The 20,503-nt window shown below is 37.4% G+C and overlaps 1 protein-coding gene across 1 annotated transcript in view; it reads left to right on the top strand.

The window, feature by feature from the left end:
• Window positions 1–16,872: 16,872 nt before the first annotated feature.
• LOC126966234 (facilitated trehalose transporter Tret1-like) overlaps window positions 16,873–20,503 on the top strand; it is a 74,366-nt gene continuing 70,735 nt past the window's right edge. The window contains exon 1 of the mRNA XM_050810194.1: window positions 16,873–17,145. Within this exon, the coding sequence (XP_050666151.1) occupies window positions 17,126–17,145 (20 nt within the window). The 5' untranslated portion in view covers window positions 16,873–17,125. The remainder of the gene's footprint in view (window positions 17,146–20,503) is intronic.

The following is a 20,503-nucleotide window of genomic DNA, read 5'->3' on the forward strand; positions in this document are numbered from 1 at the left end:
TTAGATCGAAATCCCCTACCCACTAAAGACACTATGCTGGTATCGCACTAGCTGTGTATATAGTATTATAGTGGGTACCGTGGAGGCCACGGACTTCTAACACTCGACAAAAAATATGTTGTTGTACAAGTACAGTTGCGGGGAATTTCCTAGTGGTGGAGCGAAGAAGACTTTGGTATAAAGAGGTGTCTGTTTGCGAGAGCGTTGTCTTTGCAGTGCAGTGTGGCCCAAAGAGAACAGCGACGAGTATATTTAAAAGCAGCTTTGTTATTTATCAAATAACAATGATGAATAAAATGATAGTATTATGTTCATAGTAAAAAAACTTATAACATGAGGTACCTATTAGGAAGAAACAGGAATTATATGTCTGTGATCACATTAGGTATAACTTTAACAATAACAACAGAAAGAAGTATTATTATCTGTGATGTACTCGGTGTACATCACAAAATGTAGTATATGATAGACAAAATCTCAGAGAAATTTTCTTTTATGTTTAAAGTCTTGTTTGCCCTATAAAGCCATACCAGAAAGAGGTGGAGTGGGAGGCTCTGTTCCAAAGGATGCCGGTCAGGCGCAGTTGTGCCATCATGGGTAGCACAACTGCGCCTATTTCTGCCATGAGTAGAGTAGTAATGTGTAAACATTATTGTGTTTTGGTCTAAAGGGCGCCGTAGCTAGTGAAATTACTGGCCAAATGAGACTTGACATCTTGTCTCAAGGTGACGAGCGCAATTGTAGTGGCGCTCTGAATTTTTGGGTTTATCAGGAATCCTGAGCGGCACTGCATTGTCGTCGTCGATTGCTCGTTTCATCCCTTATTGTCATAAAAAAAGATTCCCCACAAGTAGTATTTATTACCTACACATATGACTTATGTTATATGTGTGGTTATCCAAAGTCATTTAAAGAGAAAGACAAACATAACAAAACAGGTGGTAATTGAGTAGATTATGATTATTGATTAAGTACCTATGACTGATACAAATTCTATGAAAACGTTGGTGTGATTACTGAGCACGTTGCCTTTCGCATGTGATTACGTCTCTATCGATTGAAATCTGTATAGCTCAATTATTGTCACCTGTAAACGGATATGCATGAGTAAAAACCATTGTTTACTGTTCATCCAACGATGCGATAAGAGATTTCCCGCCGCCTACTATATCTACTCAATCGCAATCCTAAATTGGCAATCTGAAAATGATATTTCAATCTATTTCCTTCTAGCATTTCAATAACCGATCTATATCCTATAAATGACGTATTGAAATGAAATTTCAGAACCGAGTGTGGATGATAATAATATCTGCATTTAAAATAATCATTAATAAACGAACTAGTATTACGAATAATAATTAGCGTGTCCGTATTTTTTTATTCTGATTGTATCTGCAAAAAGCCAAACACCTACGAGTAAATGTGATACAAGCTGGTTGGGTTGGTGCTGCAGAGTAGTTTCTCCACCAAGGCACCTCATTCTTTTGAAATCGAACATTTATTAATAAAATTCAGGTCCATTATAAAACGTCATTAAAGTTTCCTTTTATGGTCAGGCATAGTTAGCTCACTGCCAGAGGAATCGTATGCATTTCGGGTCTTGCTATTCAGCAATAGATTGAATTTCTTGAACTTGAACTGCTTTGACTTTTAAGATTTCTTGCACCTCTAAATTTTTAATAAAGAATTGGGTATGGACATCTTTTTAGTATGGTGTTCTTACTGATTGACGAAAGGATCTGGGCCAGACTCAATACCTCCCATGTTTATTAAACACTGTGGTCGAGCCTTAGCATTACCGTTGTCTCTTATATTTAACGACTCAATTAAATCTGGCATTTTCCCCAATGCCAAAGGCTAGAAACTGACCATTTTAAAAAAAGGAGAACATGAAAAAGTTAAATATTACAGGCCAATTTCAATCTTATCGTCATGTTGTTAATTATTTGAATCTATTGTGCATTCCTGTATATGTCAATTTATTAGTGAACAAATTAGAGTACATCGGCATGGTTTTAGGCCAGGCTGCTCTACTTTGACCAATTTATTTCCATTTGTCTCGGAGCTGTCTGATGAAATAGATCATGGATCTCAGGTTGATGCGATTTATACCGACTTCTGCAGCGCCTTCGACAAAGTATATACGATTCTTGTATCTAAAATAAATAATAATTAATTGCAATGATGGGGAGAACTCGTGAGGCACATTTAAGCTGCCTCTGACGTTAACCTCTTCCGTTTAAAGTCTAAATAATAACAAAAATCACAAACAATCTGGTACCCGGAAAATGTGAAAAAAAACTCGGACTTGACCGAGGAGGTGGTGTGATACAATTTCTTAGTACACAGGCTGACGATAACAAACACAATAACACATTACAGGGACCAATATGTCGCTCCGCATTCGTCAATAATTGTCAAACAGTACTAACAATGCAGTAAGAATATATTACTTTTAACGCTATCTACTACTTTCAAATGTGAATTCAGTTATAAAAAGAGTAAATAAAATAATATTTTCGACAAAGTTTACCAGTGGGTTTGTGCCAAATAAAATTAATAAAAGCGTTTTGTACTAACACGTTTACAGCTTACTTTTAAGACAATTGTCACTAGCATACCAGTTTTACCAGTGGGAGCCTCCTTTGCACAGGAAGCCAGCTAGATTATGGGTACCTACCACAACGGCGCTTATTTCTGTCGTGAAGCAGTAATGTGTAAGCATTACTGTGTTAAAGTCTGAAGGGCGCCGTAGCTAGTGAAATTACTGGGCAAATAAGACTTAACATCTTATGTCTCAAGGTGACGATTGCAGTTGTAGTGCCGCTCAGAATTTTTGGGGTCTCTCAAGAATTCTGAGCGGCACTGCATTGTAATGGGTAGGGGTATCAATTACCATCAGCTGAAAATCCGGCTCGTCTCATCCTCGTTATTTTAATAAAAAAAAAACAAACATGTTTACAGCTTAGTTTTAAAACAATTGTCACTAACAAACCCTGCATCAATATGGACATAGGCCTTGTTCATGAAGTGCTCTTGGTGGTCATCTCCTCCGTCAATGTGTCATATCCGTCTAAATTTAAGCCATCTTGTTTTATATGTATCTATTGTCAGTCACTCCTGTGATCTTTTTGATCCTGGTGAGCCTCCATATATCCCTCAAGTCTCAACATTTTGTTCAGCCTGCTCCCTAAAAAAATAGTAATAATAAAAGCTAAGTTATTGTTTTAACTTCAAAATGTTGATTCTAAAGGCGTAAAATCAACAAATAAAACAATTGGTTGTTAAGTGAAACAACTTGTTTCAAAACTGTAAAATATACGTAGGAATTGTTGAGGTATGACCCTTTTTCTCAGGAACGCTAGTAGGAATCGCGTTGAATCAACATCAAATGCCTATTTTATATGAAAATCGAGAATAAACGGTCGGACGCGTACGGTTAAGGCTATTCGGTCACCTGATGTTAACCGATCACCGCGGTGTTTTCTCGAGAGCAATGCAATCAAGATGTTTTAAATAGGTTGCCCCTAACGTCAGATCCCTTGATGAGTAGCATAAGGCTAAAAACTCCGAAGAGATCGAAGCCATTCACCACAGCAGCCATGGAAATGTTATTGCCATGTGAAATTGAAGCATCAAACGAAGATGACGACATTGCTGAAGATTTGGTGGAAGAAACAACTGATGGTATGGATGAAGAAGAGTGGGAATCGTCTTTTAAATAATTGTAGACTATACTAAATAAATATACTGTTTTAACAGGGATTTTTATTACAACATTTACACCTTTTCCTGATAAAGTAGCTTTTATTAGACTAACTTTTTGATATTTTCTAAAACTCAAGAACTAAAAATTGTAATTTATTATATATATTGCTATTTTGCACTTATGTGTCGGATAAGACGGTGAAATAATTTTGTCCGCTTTTTTGGGTCAAATACCCCTAGGCGCACCAGCGCTCACACTCTTTTAAATTTTTTATTAAATTTCAGTGTTCTAGGACAGTCGGATTGTTACTACAAGATCCCACAGTACACGTAGGTAATGGAAAACTTTTTTATATATTACCTATTTAACTTGCTTTTAATTCTATAAAACTTACCCCCTTAATAATAATGGTCCGCTAACTTTTAACAGCCGCTTAGGAGTGTTTTTTCTTATTCTGACTTAGGTCAATAGAAGAAGACAGAGTGAGAATTAGCAATGCTTTAAGTTAGCAGACTATTATGACTACAACGTCCTCAAGGTAAACCTAATAATCATAAGTAAAATGCAAGATATCATCAAAACATTTTTATTTTTTTTTTTATTATTCTTCTATCGATTATCGATTAATCATAAAAAAAATTGGCACCAACATCAAAAGGTTGTAGGGGAGCGGGGGGCTAGTTGTAACAATTTTACGCTTCTTGGCTATGAAAGCTTACTTGTTTGTTATTTATGAAACCTAGCAGTACTATTCCAATTAACAACTATTCAACTATTGATTCCCAATAATCTTGTTATCTAACCTGTAAAGATATTTTGTAGTAACGGCTTTGAAAAAAACTGACGAGTGTTACAACTTATCCCGTGACTGGGGCTAGTTGTAACAGGCTTGGGGCAAATTGTATTTTACATTAGGAATTAGAAGCCAGTTTTATATTTTATGAAAATTTGTTTGGCATATTTTGCATAATAAACTTTACAAATGCTAAAACAGGTTTAAACTTTTTAGTTAAATTTTAAAATTAACAGAAAATATACAAAAACAAACAAATAACAAGTGCTTTCTTTACTAAAACTATTAAGGCATTTGAGGCTTACAGCCATTTATAATCTTAACTACTGCAGTAATCTGACCTTTGATTAATTTTTAGAATTATTAACCTTAGGTACGTTATAGCAAACTTTTAAGTTTTACTCTTAATCTTAATCTGATAGAAAAGTATTAACAAATACATGTTCTTGCTTAAACTATAAAAGAACTGTAGGATCAAAGCCATTTATTATAACAAAATCTTTAGTAATCATACATACAATAAATGTGCCCACATCTTGCACATGATGCATTGTATCCACTCTTCGTTTGAATTCATAAGTTTCCCCACGAGATAAACATAACCATTTTCCTCGGGTTCAGAATCCGTATGAGAATTTAAAACTTTCTTTTTTACTTTTTCTATCCCTTGTCTTTTACCTTACTTAATCTTATCTTTTGTCATCGTTCTTTTGCCTTTCTTAGTCTACCGTGTTTTGTTTGTCTTATCTGAATTTTCTTCGTGTTGTTTTTGTAACTCATTCTTCTCTGGCGTGTCTGTGAGGACACAGCATTTTCTTATACGTTGAGGGTGGTTAGTCAATTTTCGTGGTGGAGCTTTCGAATAAGTTCTTCTTTTAGATGGAGAGAAATGATTGTGCTTTTGAATACCAGAAGGTCCAGGAGTCGGCACAAAATCAGGTTAACTTCCAGGTAAAGCTGTTGTAAATAAAGTATCCTCAATTCAGTTAAATCTAAGTTACTGTGTTTCAATTTTCCATGGAACTTATGATTTCACTGACACTTATATCTTAAGATTACTTATCGAATGAATCTATATTAGGAATATTTGTTGTCAAGCTAGTGGCAATAATGTTACCTTGCAGGATTTATACTTATAAATAACTTATAAGTTCATGTTACAACTTGCCCCGTAAAAGTGTTACAACTTGCCCCACTGCGAAAATTTTGGAAATAACTTCTATTAAAAAAAAAGTCGCCAACTTGGTGTAAAATTCCATTTAATATATTCAAACTTAACAAGTGCTAAATGTATTTGTATAAATCAACAACTGCTAAACCATTTGAAATCTACGATAATCAATTTTGTATAAACAAAAAAAATTACCTGGCTTAATCGGAACGCCAGCACAACACCGCGACCTGCTCCGTCCGGCGTGATACTGTTCTCGCTTATATTAGTTAGGGTTAGGTTGAAAATAAAACGAATATTCTTCTTTTTTTTTATGGAATAGGAGGACAAACGAGCGTACGGGTCACCTGGTGTTAAGTGATCACCGCCGCCCACACTCTCCTGCAACACCAGAGGAATCACAAGAGCGTAGCCGGCCTCTAAGGAAGGTGTACGCGCTTTTCTTGAAGGTACCCATGTCGTATCATCCCAGAAAAACCTCACAAGGAAGCTCATTCCACAGCTTCGTGGTACGAGAAAGAAAGCTCCTTGAGAACCGCACTGTGGAGGACCGCCACACATCCAGATGGTGGGGATGATATCGTAACTTGTGGCGTGTCGTACGAAGGTGAAATTCGGCGGCAGGAATCAGGTTGAACAGCTCTTCGGAACACCCCCCGTGATAAATGCGGTAGAAGACACACAATGAAGCGACGTCTCTACGCAACGCCAAGTGATCCAGCCGTTCACAGAGTACTGGGTCCCCGACAATTCGAGCTGCTCTGCGTTGCACGCGGTCAAATGGATCGAGCTGATACTGGGGTGCGCCAGACCAGAGATGACAGCAATACTCCATGTGAGGCCGGACCTGCGCTTTGTAGAGCGCTAGAATGTGGGCCGGCTTGAATTATTGCCGTGCTCTATTTATGACGCCCAGTTTCTTTGAAGCCAGTTTGGCTTTGCCCTCCAGATGGCCACGGAATTGGCAATTGCTCGAGATTTCGAGACCTAGTATTCCGATACTAGGCGAGGCTTTAAGGGAAGTGTTCTCGAAGAGCGATGATACAGCAAATGGGGTTTTTTTAGTGGTAAACGCGCAAACTTGAGTCTTTTGGGGGTTAAATTGGACAAGGTTCAACTTACCCCATTCTGCGACCTTCTCGAGAGAGGACTCGATAGAAGACACAAGTTTCTCCCGGCACTGGTCGACGTTTTCCCGAGAGAGACCTGCATGGCCCGTGTATACGGCATCACCAGTGCTGTCGTCTGCATAGCAATGCATGTTGGCGGTGTCCAACATATCATTGATATGCAGAAGAAACAGCGTGGGAGATAGCACACAGCCTTGGGGCACTCCAGCGTTCACGGGCTTGGGATTCGAGCAATAACCGTCGGTAACGACCTGTATGCTGCGCCCAGTGAGGAAGCTGGAGGTCCACTTGCATAAGCTCTCGGGAAGCCCAAATGATGGAAGTTTTGCGAGGAGCGCCTTGTGCCATACACGATCAAAGGCCTTCGCTATATCCAGACCAACTGCCAGGCCTTCCCCCTTGCTTTCAATAGCCACCGCCCATCTATGTGTTAGGTATACCAGAAGATCGCCAGTCGACCGACCATGGCGAAAGCCGTACTGCCGGTCGTTGATCAACTGGTGACCCTCAAGGTATACCAAGAGCTGGCGGTTAATTATGCTCTCCATGATTTTGGGGAGTAGGGAGGTAATAGCAATAGGCCTGTAGTTTGCCGGATCCGAACTGTCTCCTTTTTTTGGGATCGGATGGACAAGGGCTGACTTCCATGAATCAGAGACTACGCCTTTTGAATAAAAGTGCCGGAATAAACGCGTTAGCACCGGCGTCAACTCAGGGGCACACATTCTAAGCACGATTGGAGAAATGCCATCCGGCCCGCTCGACTTTCTGACGTCCAACGAAAACAGAGCTTGCCTAACAGTTTTCTGTCGGAACTGTACTTCAGACATAGAGCTCTGACACCGCGGGATGGTCGGCGTTGTTTTTCCGTTGTCGTCAAGAGTCGAGTTGGAGGCAAAAAGAGTGCACAGGAGATCGGCTTTCTCTTTTGCCGTATGGGCCAGGGTGTCATTCCTCATGTGCAACGGCGGCATGGACGGCTGGTTGAAGTTACCAAGAGCAGCTTTCGACAACGACCAGAACTTGCGTGTTCCGGTCGGGTAACTGGAAAGCTGCTCGCCAATTTTGACGACGTGCTTCGATTTCGCACGGGCGATTTGCCGCTTAAAAAATCTGGAGGCACGGTTATATTTCCTCTTCAGAACTTTGCAGTTCGGATCCTTTGAGCCCAGCGCCGCAACCCAAGTTCGATACGCCTGTTTTTTGCAGTCAGATGCTGCTTTAACTGACGCATCAAACCAGGGCTGTGATCTGCCACCGATCGGTACTACAGAGCTTGGTATAAAAATATCCATGCCCTGTAGTATCACATCGGCTACTGCAACGGCGCAGGCACTAGGATCATCCGAAGGGAAACAAACCCTGCCCCAAGGGTAGGATGCAAAAAAGGAACGCATCCTATCCCAATCTGCTGACTTGTAGTGCCAAACGTGGCGGGTCGCTGGTGGTCTGCGACGTTGGCGTCGGATAGGCACTACACTCCTGACCAGGCAATGGTCGGACGTTGCGAGAGGGGCGTCGACAGAGACCTGGTAACCATCGGGATGTGTAGTCAGCAGAAGATCTAATAAGGACGGCATGTGGCTATCAACATCCGGGAGCCGCGTCGGCGACTCAACCAATTGGGACAGACCATACGCCAATGCAAAATTATGCACAGATCGCCCTGCGTAGTCTGTGGTACGTGATCCATGCCATTCGGCATTGTGCCCGTTGAAATCACCCAAGACTACGATTTCAGCGGAGGAAATCTGAGCAAGCACGTCATCAAATGCCGCTTGAACGCAGCCCATGAGGTGATCCGTTTCTGCGTTACCACTATGGGACCTGTAGACACACGTATAGATGCGGACGCGATCCTCTAAATCTACGCGGAGCCAGAGAGTAGATAGGCCCCTACCCTCAAAATTGCCGAGACGGCGACAGCAGATATCCTCCCTAACGTACACACATACCCCGGCATGAGGCATGAAATCATGTTCAATTTTGTACCCTGGGTACGTTAAATATGACGTATCGCTAGGTCGAGATATCTGCGTCTCCGTAAGGAAACACAAGGCCGGCTGCGCCGTCTCAAGGTGGTGGTGGACTGCGTTTAAGTTGGAGTGAATTCCCCGGATGTTACAAAAGTCCACATTAAGCGGGGAGCGGGGTGCCGTGGTGTTGCTGCCCTGTTTGTCCTGTGACATACGCGGTACTGTGCCCTCCCCAGAATCCGAGGGGCAGCCCGAGCGCGAATGCTCGGGGAGGGATTCTCCGGCTCTACAAGAGCCGGTACCCTCCTGGGGTAATTTTTTTTTAATACCGCTCTCATATTTTGTTGGGGGGGGGGGGGAAGGACGGGGGGGAATGGCCTCCGGTCCTCGACACTAACCTATGCGAAACATAGCGGCACTAGGCCGCTACTTCACGCCGGTATTCTGTGCGAGTGTGGTAAGTAACCCGGACGAGTCTGGCCCGATTGTGCTGACGTCATAAGACAGCAGCGTGACTCTCCCACTTTCAAAAAGCCCGTAGTCGCCTCTTAAGACACCCTAGGACCTGGGACTACCCTATTCTTTTTACGCCCCGGGGCAGCACAGGGCAAAATTTCTATTATCTAGGTAAAAAATGCTTGTTACTATTTACCCCTGTTACAACTAGCCCCCCGCTCCCCTACTTAGACATTAAACAATTTTTAGTTATTCACCATTGATTTTAGTTACGATACATAGGTAGGTACCTATACAATTCCATGCAATAACTTAACTGTCCATAAGAACATAAAAAACAAAATTAATGACTTGATCTACATTAATGACTTGCCATTTGTAGCCTCATAAGAATATGAGATTGTTCTTTTCGCCGACGATACTTCATTCGTTTATAATATTCACAGAAAACACAGAATTTAGATAAATTAACCTGTCAAATCACAAATGTAAATCACAGAACAGTTTACCTGTTCTGTTTTGGAAATCATAATAATATATAAATGGTTCAGGGAATGTAAATAATTAGTCACTAATCGCCTATAAAAGTAAATGTTTTGACTTCTCCCTAATGATAATGATAAAGATACTGATAATGATACTTTTGATAAATCAAAAAAAAGGATAATATAACACTGAAATATTATCATTTTTAAATATATAAATATTGTTATTCATATTTTTGCTATATATTATAACAGGTATGAATTCTCTATGAAATGCCTTTTGATTTGCTTAAATTTTCCGAACATTTGCCATTGCAATGTATATTGTTTCCACACAAGAAGAATAAACAGCCCGACTTTTTGGAAAAGCTGATATTTTCACGGGAATATTTTTGATTGAAAATTAGGGTTATTTTTCGATGTTTGATTCAAAATAAGGTGAAAAAATAAATATTTCAACTAAAAAAATTTACAGTGTATTTGAGATATTAAAAGGTTACTTTTCACCAAATCTCGTGGAAAAAAATATATAAAAATACTAAATTTGCAGAAGACTTCTACTTCAAGATAAACCATTTTTTCCCTTTGGAAGTAGAAGGGGGGGGGGGGGGGCCTTCTACTTCCTGACCTCAGATCGCCCGTAATTTATTTTGCCTTTCATTTTTGTTATATTCTCTTCCATATCCAATGGGTTTCATTCTACGATTATTGTTTATGGTTTTAAAAATTCTCTGCTCTAAGTACTAATATTGATATTCATCAAACTTTTGCACCCAGTAGGTGCTTCGAGGATCTATAGCTCAGTAGTCAGGGTCACTTAGCACTGAGCTTTATGAGTCATCATCGTATTAATGATATTGAAAGCAAAGTGTACATTGTACTGTTGCCATTTTCTACAAGGTATATTGTTTCAAAGTCAAAGTCAAAATATTTTATTGACATAAAATCAAAAGACGTCAATCACAAAAAAATACAATTCAGATACATACATATTAATTACATAAAAGTTTAAATATATTTTCAAAACAATGCCAACCAGTGAAACAACACAAGGCTGAACCATATAATCCATAAAAAACATTTATAATACTATTTAATTCCATATTGCAATATCGTTTACGTAATCTTCAATACTGTAATAAGCCTTCGACATAAGTCTGCGTTTAATAAAAGATTTAAATTTATTCATTGATAATTCAGATACACTTTTGGTAATTTATTGCAAAATTTAACACTATCGCATACAAAAGAATTGTTTATTTTACAGAGCCTAGTAGGGGGTACTATAAGCTTATAGTTATTTCAAGTGTTCAAATTATGTTTGTCGCTTATCTTACTGTATAAATTATAATGTTTATGTACGTGCAGGTGATATTTTATTTAATAAGTCTGTTATTTTTATTGCGACACTACGTTGCCGCGACGATGAGTCATACTTGGACTGATTTTTCTTTATTTAATACTAACTCAAATATTTGGCAAAGATATACTTAGTCTGGCTATAAATACTGTTACAATTAAAAATACACAAAATATTTCATTTGAATTTGGAATCGGTTATTTTTATATAATTGTTCGTTGAGTTTTTTCATTTTGGCGCATATATTTTGTCCAATATTTTGCGATATTAACATGGAGTAAGGTGATGAAGAGAACCGAATCGCTGTGATTGCATTACACAGAGTAGGAATGGAGCCAAATGCAATTTTTAACTATTTGTGTACCGGGCTATTGATAGGTGCAATGAGAACTCCTCTGTCACAGAAAAACATCTGGCCGTCCACGTAGTGTTCGTACGAAAAAGGTGGTCAAAGCTGTAAGGATAAGAATTCGAAGAAATCCTGTTCGAAAGCAAAATATTTTATCTCGGGAGATGACTTAGGACTTGCAGCCTATAAAAGACGTACTGGTCATTGCAGTGCAGCATGGGCACTATCCGACTTCAGTGATGGTTTGGTTTGGGGTATTAGCTATGAAGGAGTGACTGAGCCATACCTTTGTGAAAAAGGTATCAAAACATCGTCACGAGTGTATAAAGATCTCGAGAAGGAAGTGCAAACCCTTAACAACACCATATTCAATAACCAAAAATGGTCCTTCCAGAAAAACTCGGCCCGGTTTCCAGTTTTCCGACATATCCAACAAATGCGTTATTGAATACAAATATGTGTATAAAAAACCTAACAAATTAAATACTAAAACCTTCCTCGAGAACCAAGCTATCCATTTGTGATATCAACATGAAAATCGGTGCAGTAGTTTTTGAGTTTATCGTAAACAGACAGACGCGGCGGATGACTTTGTTTTATAATATGTAGTGATAAGACAAAAAATGTTATTTGTTTAGCATTTCTGCGCTTCTACTCTAAGTAAGAGTTCACCATATCAAACCTGACACCCCTCCTAGCTATATTATGCTTATTAATAAGAGGCAAACGGGTTCAAAATTATTCGCTTAGGGCTTTACAAAGTCATTAGGAACTGGATGCAGCAAGTCGGGCTGGAACTCGCAGAACAAAAAACGGAAGGCGTCCTCATCACAACAAGCAGGAAATAGACTGAATTAACTCAGAGTCGGACATCATACACTTACGACACAGCCTTTTATTAGGTATCTTAGTAGTTAGGTGTCTGTAGTTTTAGTTTCAAGAAGCACAACAGCAATGGTGGCTCATCTGTCTCGACTAATGTCCAATGTGGGAGGGTCAAAGCAGAAAAGGCGACTGTTGCTAACCTCCGTAGCTGCATCAGTGCTAATGTATGGCACTCCTATAAATGCACTTACGAATCAAGAATCTCAGCATAAAGCTGCATCTGTGTAACAGACTAAGTGCACTGCGAGTACCAAGTGCGTTCCGAACTGTCTCCGAGAACGAATGTATCATTGCTGGTATCTCCTTACTACCTCAGAAGAGTTAGCTCCCACCTGACCCCAACCGAACTGATTAGACCACGAGACTACCTTAACACGACATGCCACAAATTACAGTATCGTCCCCACCATCTGGATGTGTCCTGCCACGTATAACCAATCTGCTGTGGAATGAGCTTCCTAGTGTGTTGTTTTCCAGTACGATACGAGATACCTTCAAAACAAGCGCAAACACCTTTCTAGAAGGCCGGCAACGCTCCTGAGATTCCTCTGGTTTCGCAAGAGAATGTGATCACTTAACATTAGGTAGGTACGCTCGTTTGGGATCCACTTCCATAAAAAAAGTATGTGCGTGTAATCTATACGCGCGAATGAAGTAAAACTAATAAAATAATAATTTACTTTAGAAATAATTAACAGATATATAAATATATTACATTAAATAAAGCCGCATTACCTACTAAGCACTCACGTATTAATGAAGAGCTAGATGCATTGTTAGATATTTTGTATTTTTTTTTTCTGGGAAACACTGACGATATAACTTCATCTTTTGAGCAATGTTTTTCATAGCATTTTCTCTACCTAAAATAAAATAAAAACCTTTATTAATATACCTATAATATAATTAATATTATTTTATCAAGTGAGATTTTATATATTTTTCAAAGAATGATATAATGTTATATTTTGATATTATTATTCATCAGAAAATAAACACATAGTACACTTTTTCAAGTCAAGTCATTATCAGGTTCTTGATTTTCTCTTTTATTCTTATTTTATTGATGAAAGAGTAAAATGTTCCTGGGATTCCGCCATTTTACATGACTGATTATTATTTTCATTTTACCTATATTCTATTTATAATTAATACCATTCGCACATTTCTAATTTTCACTTATTAAATAAAAGAATTGACAATAAGAAATTAAAGATTATATTATTATTAGCACATATCAATATGACATTGTTATTGAATATTAACAAATATGGCTGTATGGGCTTGAACCCTTTGCCTATCCTAATAATGGGCGAAGAAACTAAAAGCAATGTCGCAAATGTCAGACTGAAAGCTTATGTAATATTTATCACAAAGGTAGTAATAATAAATAAGCAAATTATACACTTGGAGCATTTAAATAAATGTTTTTTTTAAACCATCAAATTATAACGGCTCAAAAAATTGTTTCAATTGCCTTTTTACTGAGCATTACTTCCGTCAGAAAAAAATTCTAGTTACAAGTCACGCCTAATGAAGTTTTACTTAAAAAATTTGGTATCAGGGTTTCATAGCAAACATAAATGAAATAATAGGCAATATTTTTTATTTGTTTTTCTTTCTGTCAAAATGAGTTAATCTAATTAAGAAATCAATCTATTTTAAAATTTATTAAAACAAACGAAGAAATGCACCAAGATCGATATTTTAGTAGTTACGATAAGTGAAGAACGGGAAATAGACCACAAAACAGTTTTGACTCACTTGAAAAGAGCTGTGTTCCTACAGTAAGAAGCTCTCTTGGGTCTCGAACTCACTATCGACCTGATGCATATGCAAAAATGCAAATGCATTTGCATATTTAAGCCATCCTCAGCGCTAATTACACATTTTCTCTAAAATCTAGATAAGATGCATATCATCGCTATATTTACAATTTTTCCGGCGCATTCACTAGCCGCGCGTCTTTTGTTTCGGTACGATAATAAAGTGATAGTTTTATTAATGGGACGGCAGAACTCTTAGCAGAAAATATAAGTGCTAACATAGCACCTAAGTTTAAATTCTGCCCAGTTACCAGTGGATCTGGAGCAATTATTTTGGACTTATAAAAATATTTTGAATGATTGAAGACACAATCTTACTACTGAACATTTGGAACAATACTTATTTGTTTTTACAAAATATAGTTGTGAAAACGTCGAAAAATGTTCTGTTTAGAGTTGACTTATGTCGTTATATTTTATGCAGTGGACATTGTAGAAGATTCCGGCGGGGACATGAAACCTCATGTGAGTACTTATTTTTGCCATCAAGGTCATACGTGTCGCTATTTAAATCATTTATACGTGTAGATAGACTAAGAAAATGCAAAAATAAAATAAGTTTAGAACTAACTACTAACTCTATTTTGAGCAATTCACGCACACTAAAACAATGTCATACAAATCGCGAGATTAAGATGTAGGTTGTCACGCACACTAAACTAATATTCCTGGCCTGTTTTTATCGGTTGTGTAACAGCAAGACACTCTATCTAGACATTTAAAATATCTAAGAAATAATGTTACACGTAATCGTCTATCAATGGATATTGTCTACTAATTGTATTGTATTTGAAATGAAAAAAATCCTATTTTTTTCTTTTTGTTCCTAAAACTTACCATTTAATGTTGCATATTTTGTCAGTTTTCGTGCATATTTCAACAATTTTTCATGCATATTTATTTGCATGAATATTTCAAGCTTTTTATGTTGCTTACATAGGCTGCACTAAAAGTATCGGGAATGGAATATTTCCACTGTTCCTGTCAAATTAAAATCTTTTTAATTGAAAACTCCTTGGTTTTAAAAATCGAATACCATTTATTTATTTAAAAAAAGATTCTCGGTCTTGTCACAAGGACTTGCCAAACATGTTCAGTCGTTGAGAAAATGGAATTGACTCGAGAAAATTTTAAAGCGATGATTTAACACAAAAACAGTGTGTCGACCGGATGATTTCTGCATTTGGTGATGAAGTCCCATCCAAAACCACAATGTATCGCTGGTTTGCTGAATTTCAACGTGGACGTGTCAAGCTCAGTGATGATCCCAAGGTCAAGGTCGTCAAAAAACTGCAGTCACCAAAGAAAACGTTGATGCTGTGCGTAATCTGATTGAGGAGGATCGACATGTGACATACCGCGAAATTCAGGCAACTTTAGAAATTGGCATGAGTCAAATACAAATAATCTTGCATGAACAATAAGGTGTAAAAAAGTCGTTTTCCCGATGGATACCGCATTTGCTCTGTGAAGAGCAAAAAGCGGCTCGCGTTACTTGGTGCGTCAGAACTCTCGAAAGATTCCACGCAGGATCCTCAAATGCTGTATACAACATCGTATCAGGTGACGAATCCTGGATATACGCGTACAAACCCGAAACAAAAAACCAGTCACGAGTTTGGGTGTTCGAAAATGAGTTAAAGCCAACAAAAATTGTTCGTTCACGGAGTGTTGCAAAAAAAAAGGTGGCCACGTTTGTCTCCAAAACCGGCCATGTTGCGACTATTCCTCTTGAGGGACAAAGAACGGTTAATGCAGAATGGTATGCTAGCATTTGTTTGCCACAAGTCGTTTCTGAACTGCGTAAAGAGATCTGCAACCGCCGCATCATCCTCCATCACGAAGAATAAATTGTGTGGTCATAGATTTTCATCACCTGAAGAAGCTGTGGACGCCTACAAAACGGCCATTTTGGAGACCCCAACTTCCGAATGGAATGGTTGCTTCAATGATTGGTTCCATTGTATGGTAAAATGTGTCAAATTTCTTGGAGGATACTTCGAAAAGCAATATATACATTTTTAAATAGTAATGTTGTGTCACTTCCTTGATTCCTGAAATTTTCAGTGCCGCCCTCGTATAATCCGGTCTCTACTGGTAACTGATACAACTCATAGGACTTGTGTCAATAACAAAAATAGCAATGAATAAGAACTTAGCAAATTAATAGATAGTATTGTGTACTCAACTACCTGGTAAAAAAATAAACAAATTGTTTGTTTGTTGCTCATTTGTATTGCAACGATGTATTTACCAATGTATCATTATGTAATTATAAATTATAAGACTCGGTCTTTACAAAATATATATCTACATGCTTTTAATTTTACGATAACTATTCGTTCTAATTATTTTTATTATGAATTTTTTCTCTGTCCGTCTGTCAGACTTTATAATAATTCAATGATGACATGACCGATTTCGATGAAAAATTATGTATATTATTATTAAGAATAAGTATGTGTGATCCCACAAATGATAGCCAATGTATTTGATAACATGATACTTATAAAAAATTAAGTGGATCGCCCTGAAAATAAATGTTGCTATAACAGGTCTGAATAGTGTAATATCATGGTCACCGTGATCACTGATCAGCCACGGGTTGATAACATAAACACACAGAACAGACCAATCAGTCACCCACCAGTTTCAGTTTTTATAATCATCGTGTGACGACAGCGTTTGGCTTTGGTCATCAGTATCACCAATCGGTGAATTCGCTGACTTGGCGGCGACTACACGACGCGACGGGCGAATTCGAAATTCGAATATTTCGTCAGTCGTACGGAGGCCGGCTCGCTAGGACGCCGTTCGCGGCGCTAAACCACGCGCGATCGATCGTTTTCATTCATATTATAAAACCATGAATTAACAATACATTTATTTACCTTTACAATAGTGCTATAGTTCACACTGCCCATACAACAGAACTGGATCATAAGTTTTTCATAACTTAAGCTTAACGTAAAAACTACCAAAATGAAGGACAAATGTAATCTGTAAGTTTTTTTTTATTATTTTATATCGTGGATAAGTTGAATATTATGTAGATGATTAAACTAATAGCTTGTATGATGATGGTTAAACGTGAAGACATACATATTTATATATAATTACCTATCTGTGTTAACTTACTGATCGACTTGGCAACAGGAACAGGTGTACAAAAAAAATTAAAACCAATTTCCTTCACAATAAGCTTCTATTTCGCTAAACAAATAGCCATAATCCTTTCTTTTGTTGATTCTTCGAAGAAATTACTCTGTCACACGAGTCACAACTTTTTTGTGTAAACAGTGAATGCTGTTACAATTTTTGTACCTAAACATAACTTACAAAGCTTGAGCCTTGATAATAATATAACTAATAACAATCGTCTTTCAAGAGAATTACTCAAATAAAAACATTTACATTAATATAATATTTAACTACATTATAATTTGTGAGCACGCAAGATCTGTACCATATGAACATTTTTTGTACATGACTGTTTGCTGCCAAAATAAAATAAAATTATACTTTGATAGGTAGGTATTTTATTTGTGACTAGCTGACCCAGCAAACGTTGTATTGCCATATAAAGTAATAATAAAAAATTTTTGGGGTATAAAAAATAGATGACCGATTTTCTCAGACCTACCAAATATTAAATCGTACATAAAATCTACCAACTAATAGGTAGCTAAAATTAAGTTTTTTGTTTACCTCCGGAGAAAGTTCGAACGATATAAAGATTCTAATTAGTTATTCATTTTAAACTATTCTTTCGATTTGATTTCTGAACGACGGACGGGGGACACATCAAAGGAAAAACAAAATTGTTGTTTTTATTTAATTCTGAACATTTTCATATTTATTCACCTTTTAAAGACTTCCACTAATAATTGAAGACCAAAATTAGCTAAATCGATCCTGCCGTTCTCGAGTTTTAGCGAGACTAACGAACAGCAATTCATTTTTATATATATATAGATAAACTTTGTTATGTACTGTTCTGCCAATGAATAGGTCAGGCTTACTAATTAGGTATATTACTTTTCACTAAGGATTAGCTTTCGAACCCGTTTTCGGTCGCTTCTTCACATACCTAGCTTGATATTTGTGCCCGTGAGACTGTTGAGCTGTCTCTCTGTCAAAGCATTGTTACCTAAGTCGCTTTCTGCGACTTTCTATTTTTATTTATATTAGTACTTAAGTCTATGTTTCTCCAATCTGAGACAAATACGTCAACGCTAAAGAAAAATATTAAGCGGTCATAATAAAAGATAACATAAAAGGCAACGTCGGTACATTTTACATACTTGGTTGTAATTTCAGAATCTTTTTAAGTTTATTTGCACACTGCATGTTGCATATCGCGTCATCCATTAGGACTATTAAGTTAATTACCACCATTAAGTACATTATCCATAGTACCTATCGTTATTATATCGTTTTCCTTAACTTCTGCCAGGGTGTCAGTGATCACTTTTCATCATGACTCCCACACGTCTTTTTATAAGTACTTTTAAAAACGCTCCACACAAAGGTGTAAAAGTTTAAAATAAGGAGTTGAATTTTTTTTATGAAAATAAGGGACGAGACGTTCAGGACGTTCAGTTGGTGTTAATTGATACATGTCCATTACAATGCCGTAAAGTAAAAATAAAGTGCCGCTCAAGATTCAGAGAAAATTCAAGAAGAGTGGCACTACAATTGCGCTCGTCACCTTGAGTCAAGATGTTAAGTCTCATTTGCCCAGCAATTTCACTAGCTATGACGCCCTTCAGATAATAATGACTGAAACAAAAATGAAAAAAGATAAAGTTTGAGACGATGTAATAAAAGTTTCACTTTAAAAATTTCTATTAAGAATCCATGAATTAAAACACATAGAAAAGAGCAAACAGAAGTTAGTAAAAAACTTAACAGATAGGAAGTTTGCATTAATTAATAATAAAAAACTTGTTTTCTGAGAATTGTCAATGTTAAGGAAATAATTATCTATGTAGTAGTTATACACTGCAAATGCATTAAATTCACTGCATATAGGTTACTAGCTGACCCGGCAAACGTTGTTTTGCCATATAAATTGTATTGATCTTTTTCTTGCTAACTAGCAATAAGAGATGGCGCTAGTTGTATTCATTAGTAACAATCACACTTCTTTTATGTTTTGTATAATTCACACTATAGGTTTATAAATTATAGCCTATTTGTTATTCTGGTGTGTAAGCTATATTATTGTAAAGTTTCATCAAAATCTATTCTGTAGATTTTGCGTTAAAGAAGTTCAAACATACATCCAGACATACAAACTTTCACATTTATAATATTAGTAGGATTAAAATGCTAAAACTAGCTATTTTTTATGAGAATAAGGGACGAGCAGGACGTTCAGCTGATGGTAATTGATACGCCATGTTCATTACAATGAAGTGCCGCTCGGGATTTTTGAAAAACCCAAAAATTCTGAGCGGCACTGCAGTTGCGCTCGTCACCTTGAGACGATAGATGTTAAGTCTCATTTACCCAGTAATTTCACTAGCTTACACATTACTGCTTCACGGCAGAAATAGGCGCCGCTAGCTTTAAGCTCGCTAACACGCTTTTGAGATTTGCTTTTGGACTCCTTTACGGCCACTCGCGCTGTGACTAGAACAGAATAACACATAGTGACTGCTGACCCCATGAGGCCAATAACACGGCTGTGATCATATTCAAGATCTACAACTCATATTTAACAATATGGCGGCTAAAATATGACGTGGGCTTTTTTTAATGAAAATAAGAGACGAGAAGAGCAGGACGTTCAACTGATGGTAATTGAGATGTCCAGTACAATGCAGTGCAGATAAGGATTCTTAAGAAAACACTACAATTGAACCCGTCACCTTGAGACATAAGATATTAAGTCTCTTTTGTCCAATAATTTATCTTCTTTGCTAAGGTTGCCTGTTAGTTGAATAGTTAGGTACCATAACAGTGAAATTACTGGGATAATGATCTTGGAAAACCTATAGCTAAATACAATAATAGTTAGAAAAATGAAAGGCTATTTACAAGTTTACACAGATAGTTACTAGCTAATTACAAAATAAAGATTTACAACACAACATAAAAACAGAAGTTCATTCTCAAGAATTTTCTAGTGATACTGCACTGAAATGAGCTCGACGTCTCACTAACTGTCAGGTGGACATCTAGCTCGTCCGAGACGTACAAGTGCAGATACAGGGTTGAAATGGTGTTTGATGTATTCAAGATATCGGTCAAATATCAACATTGTGCCGCTACTTCTTTCTCAGAGTGCCATTTGTTTCCGAAGCGGTAGTAGTATTAGAAAAAAAATGAAAGGGTTGGCTGTGCACTGTTGAC

The sequence above is a fragment of the Leptidea sinapis genome, chromosome 9 (assembly GCF_905404315.1).
Source record: "Leptidea sinapis chromosome 9, ilLepSina1.1, whole genome shotgun sequence".
In the NCBI taxonomy this organism is placed as follows: domain Eukaryota; kingdom Metazoa; phylum Arthropoda; class Insecta; order Lepidoptera; family Pieridae; genus Leptidea; species Leptidea sinapis.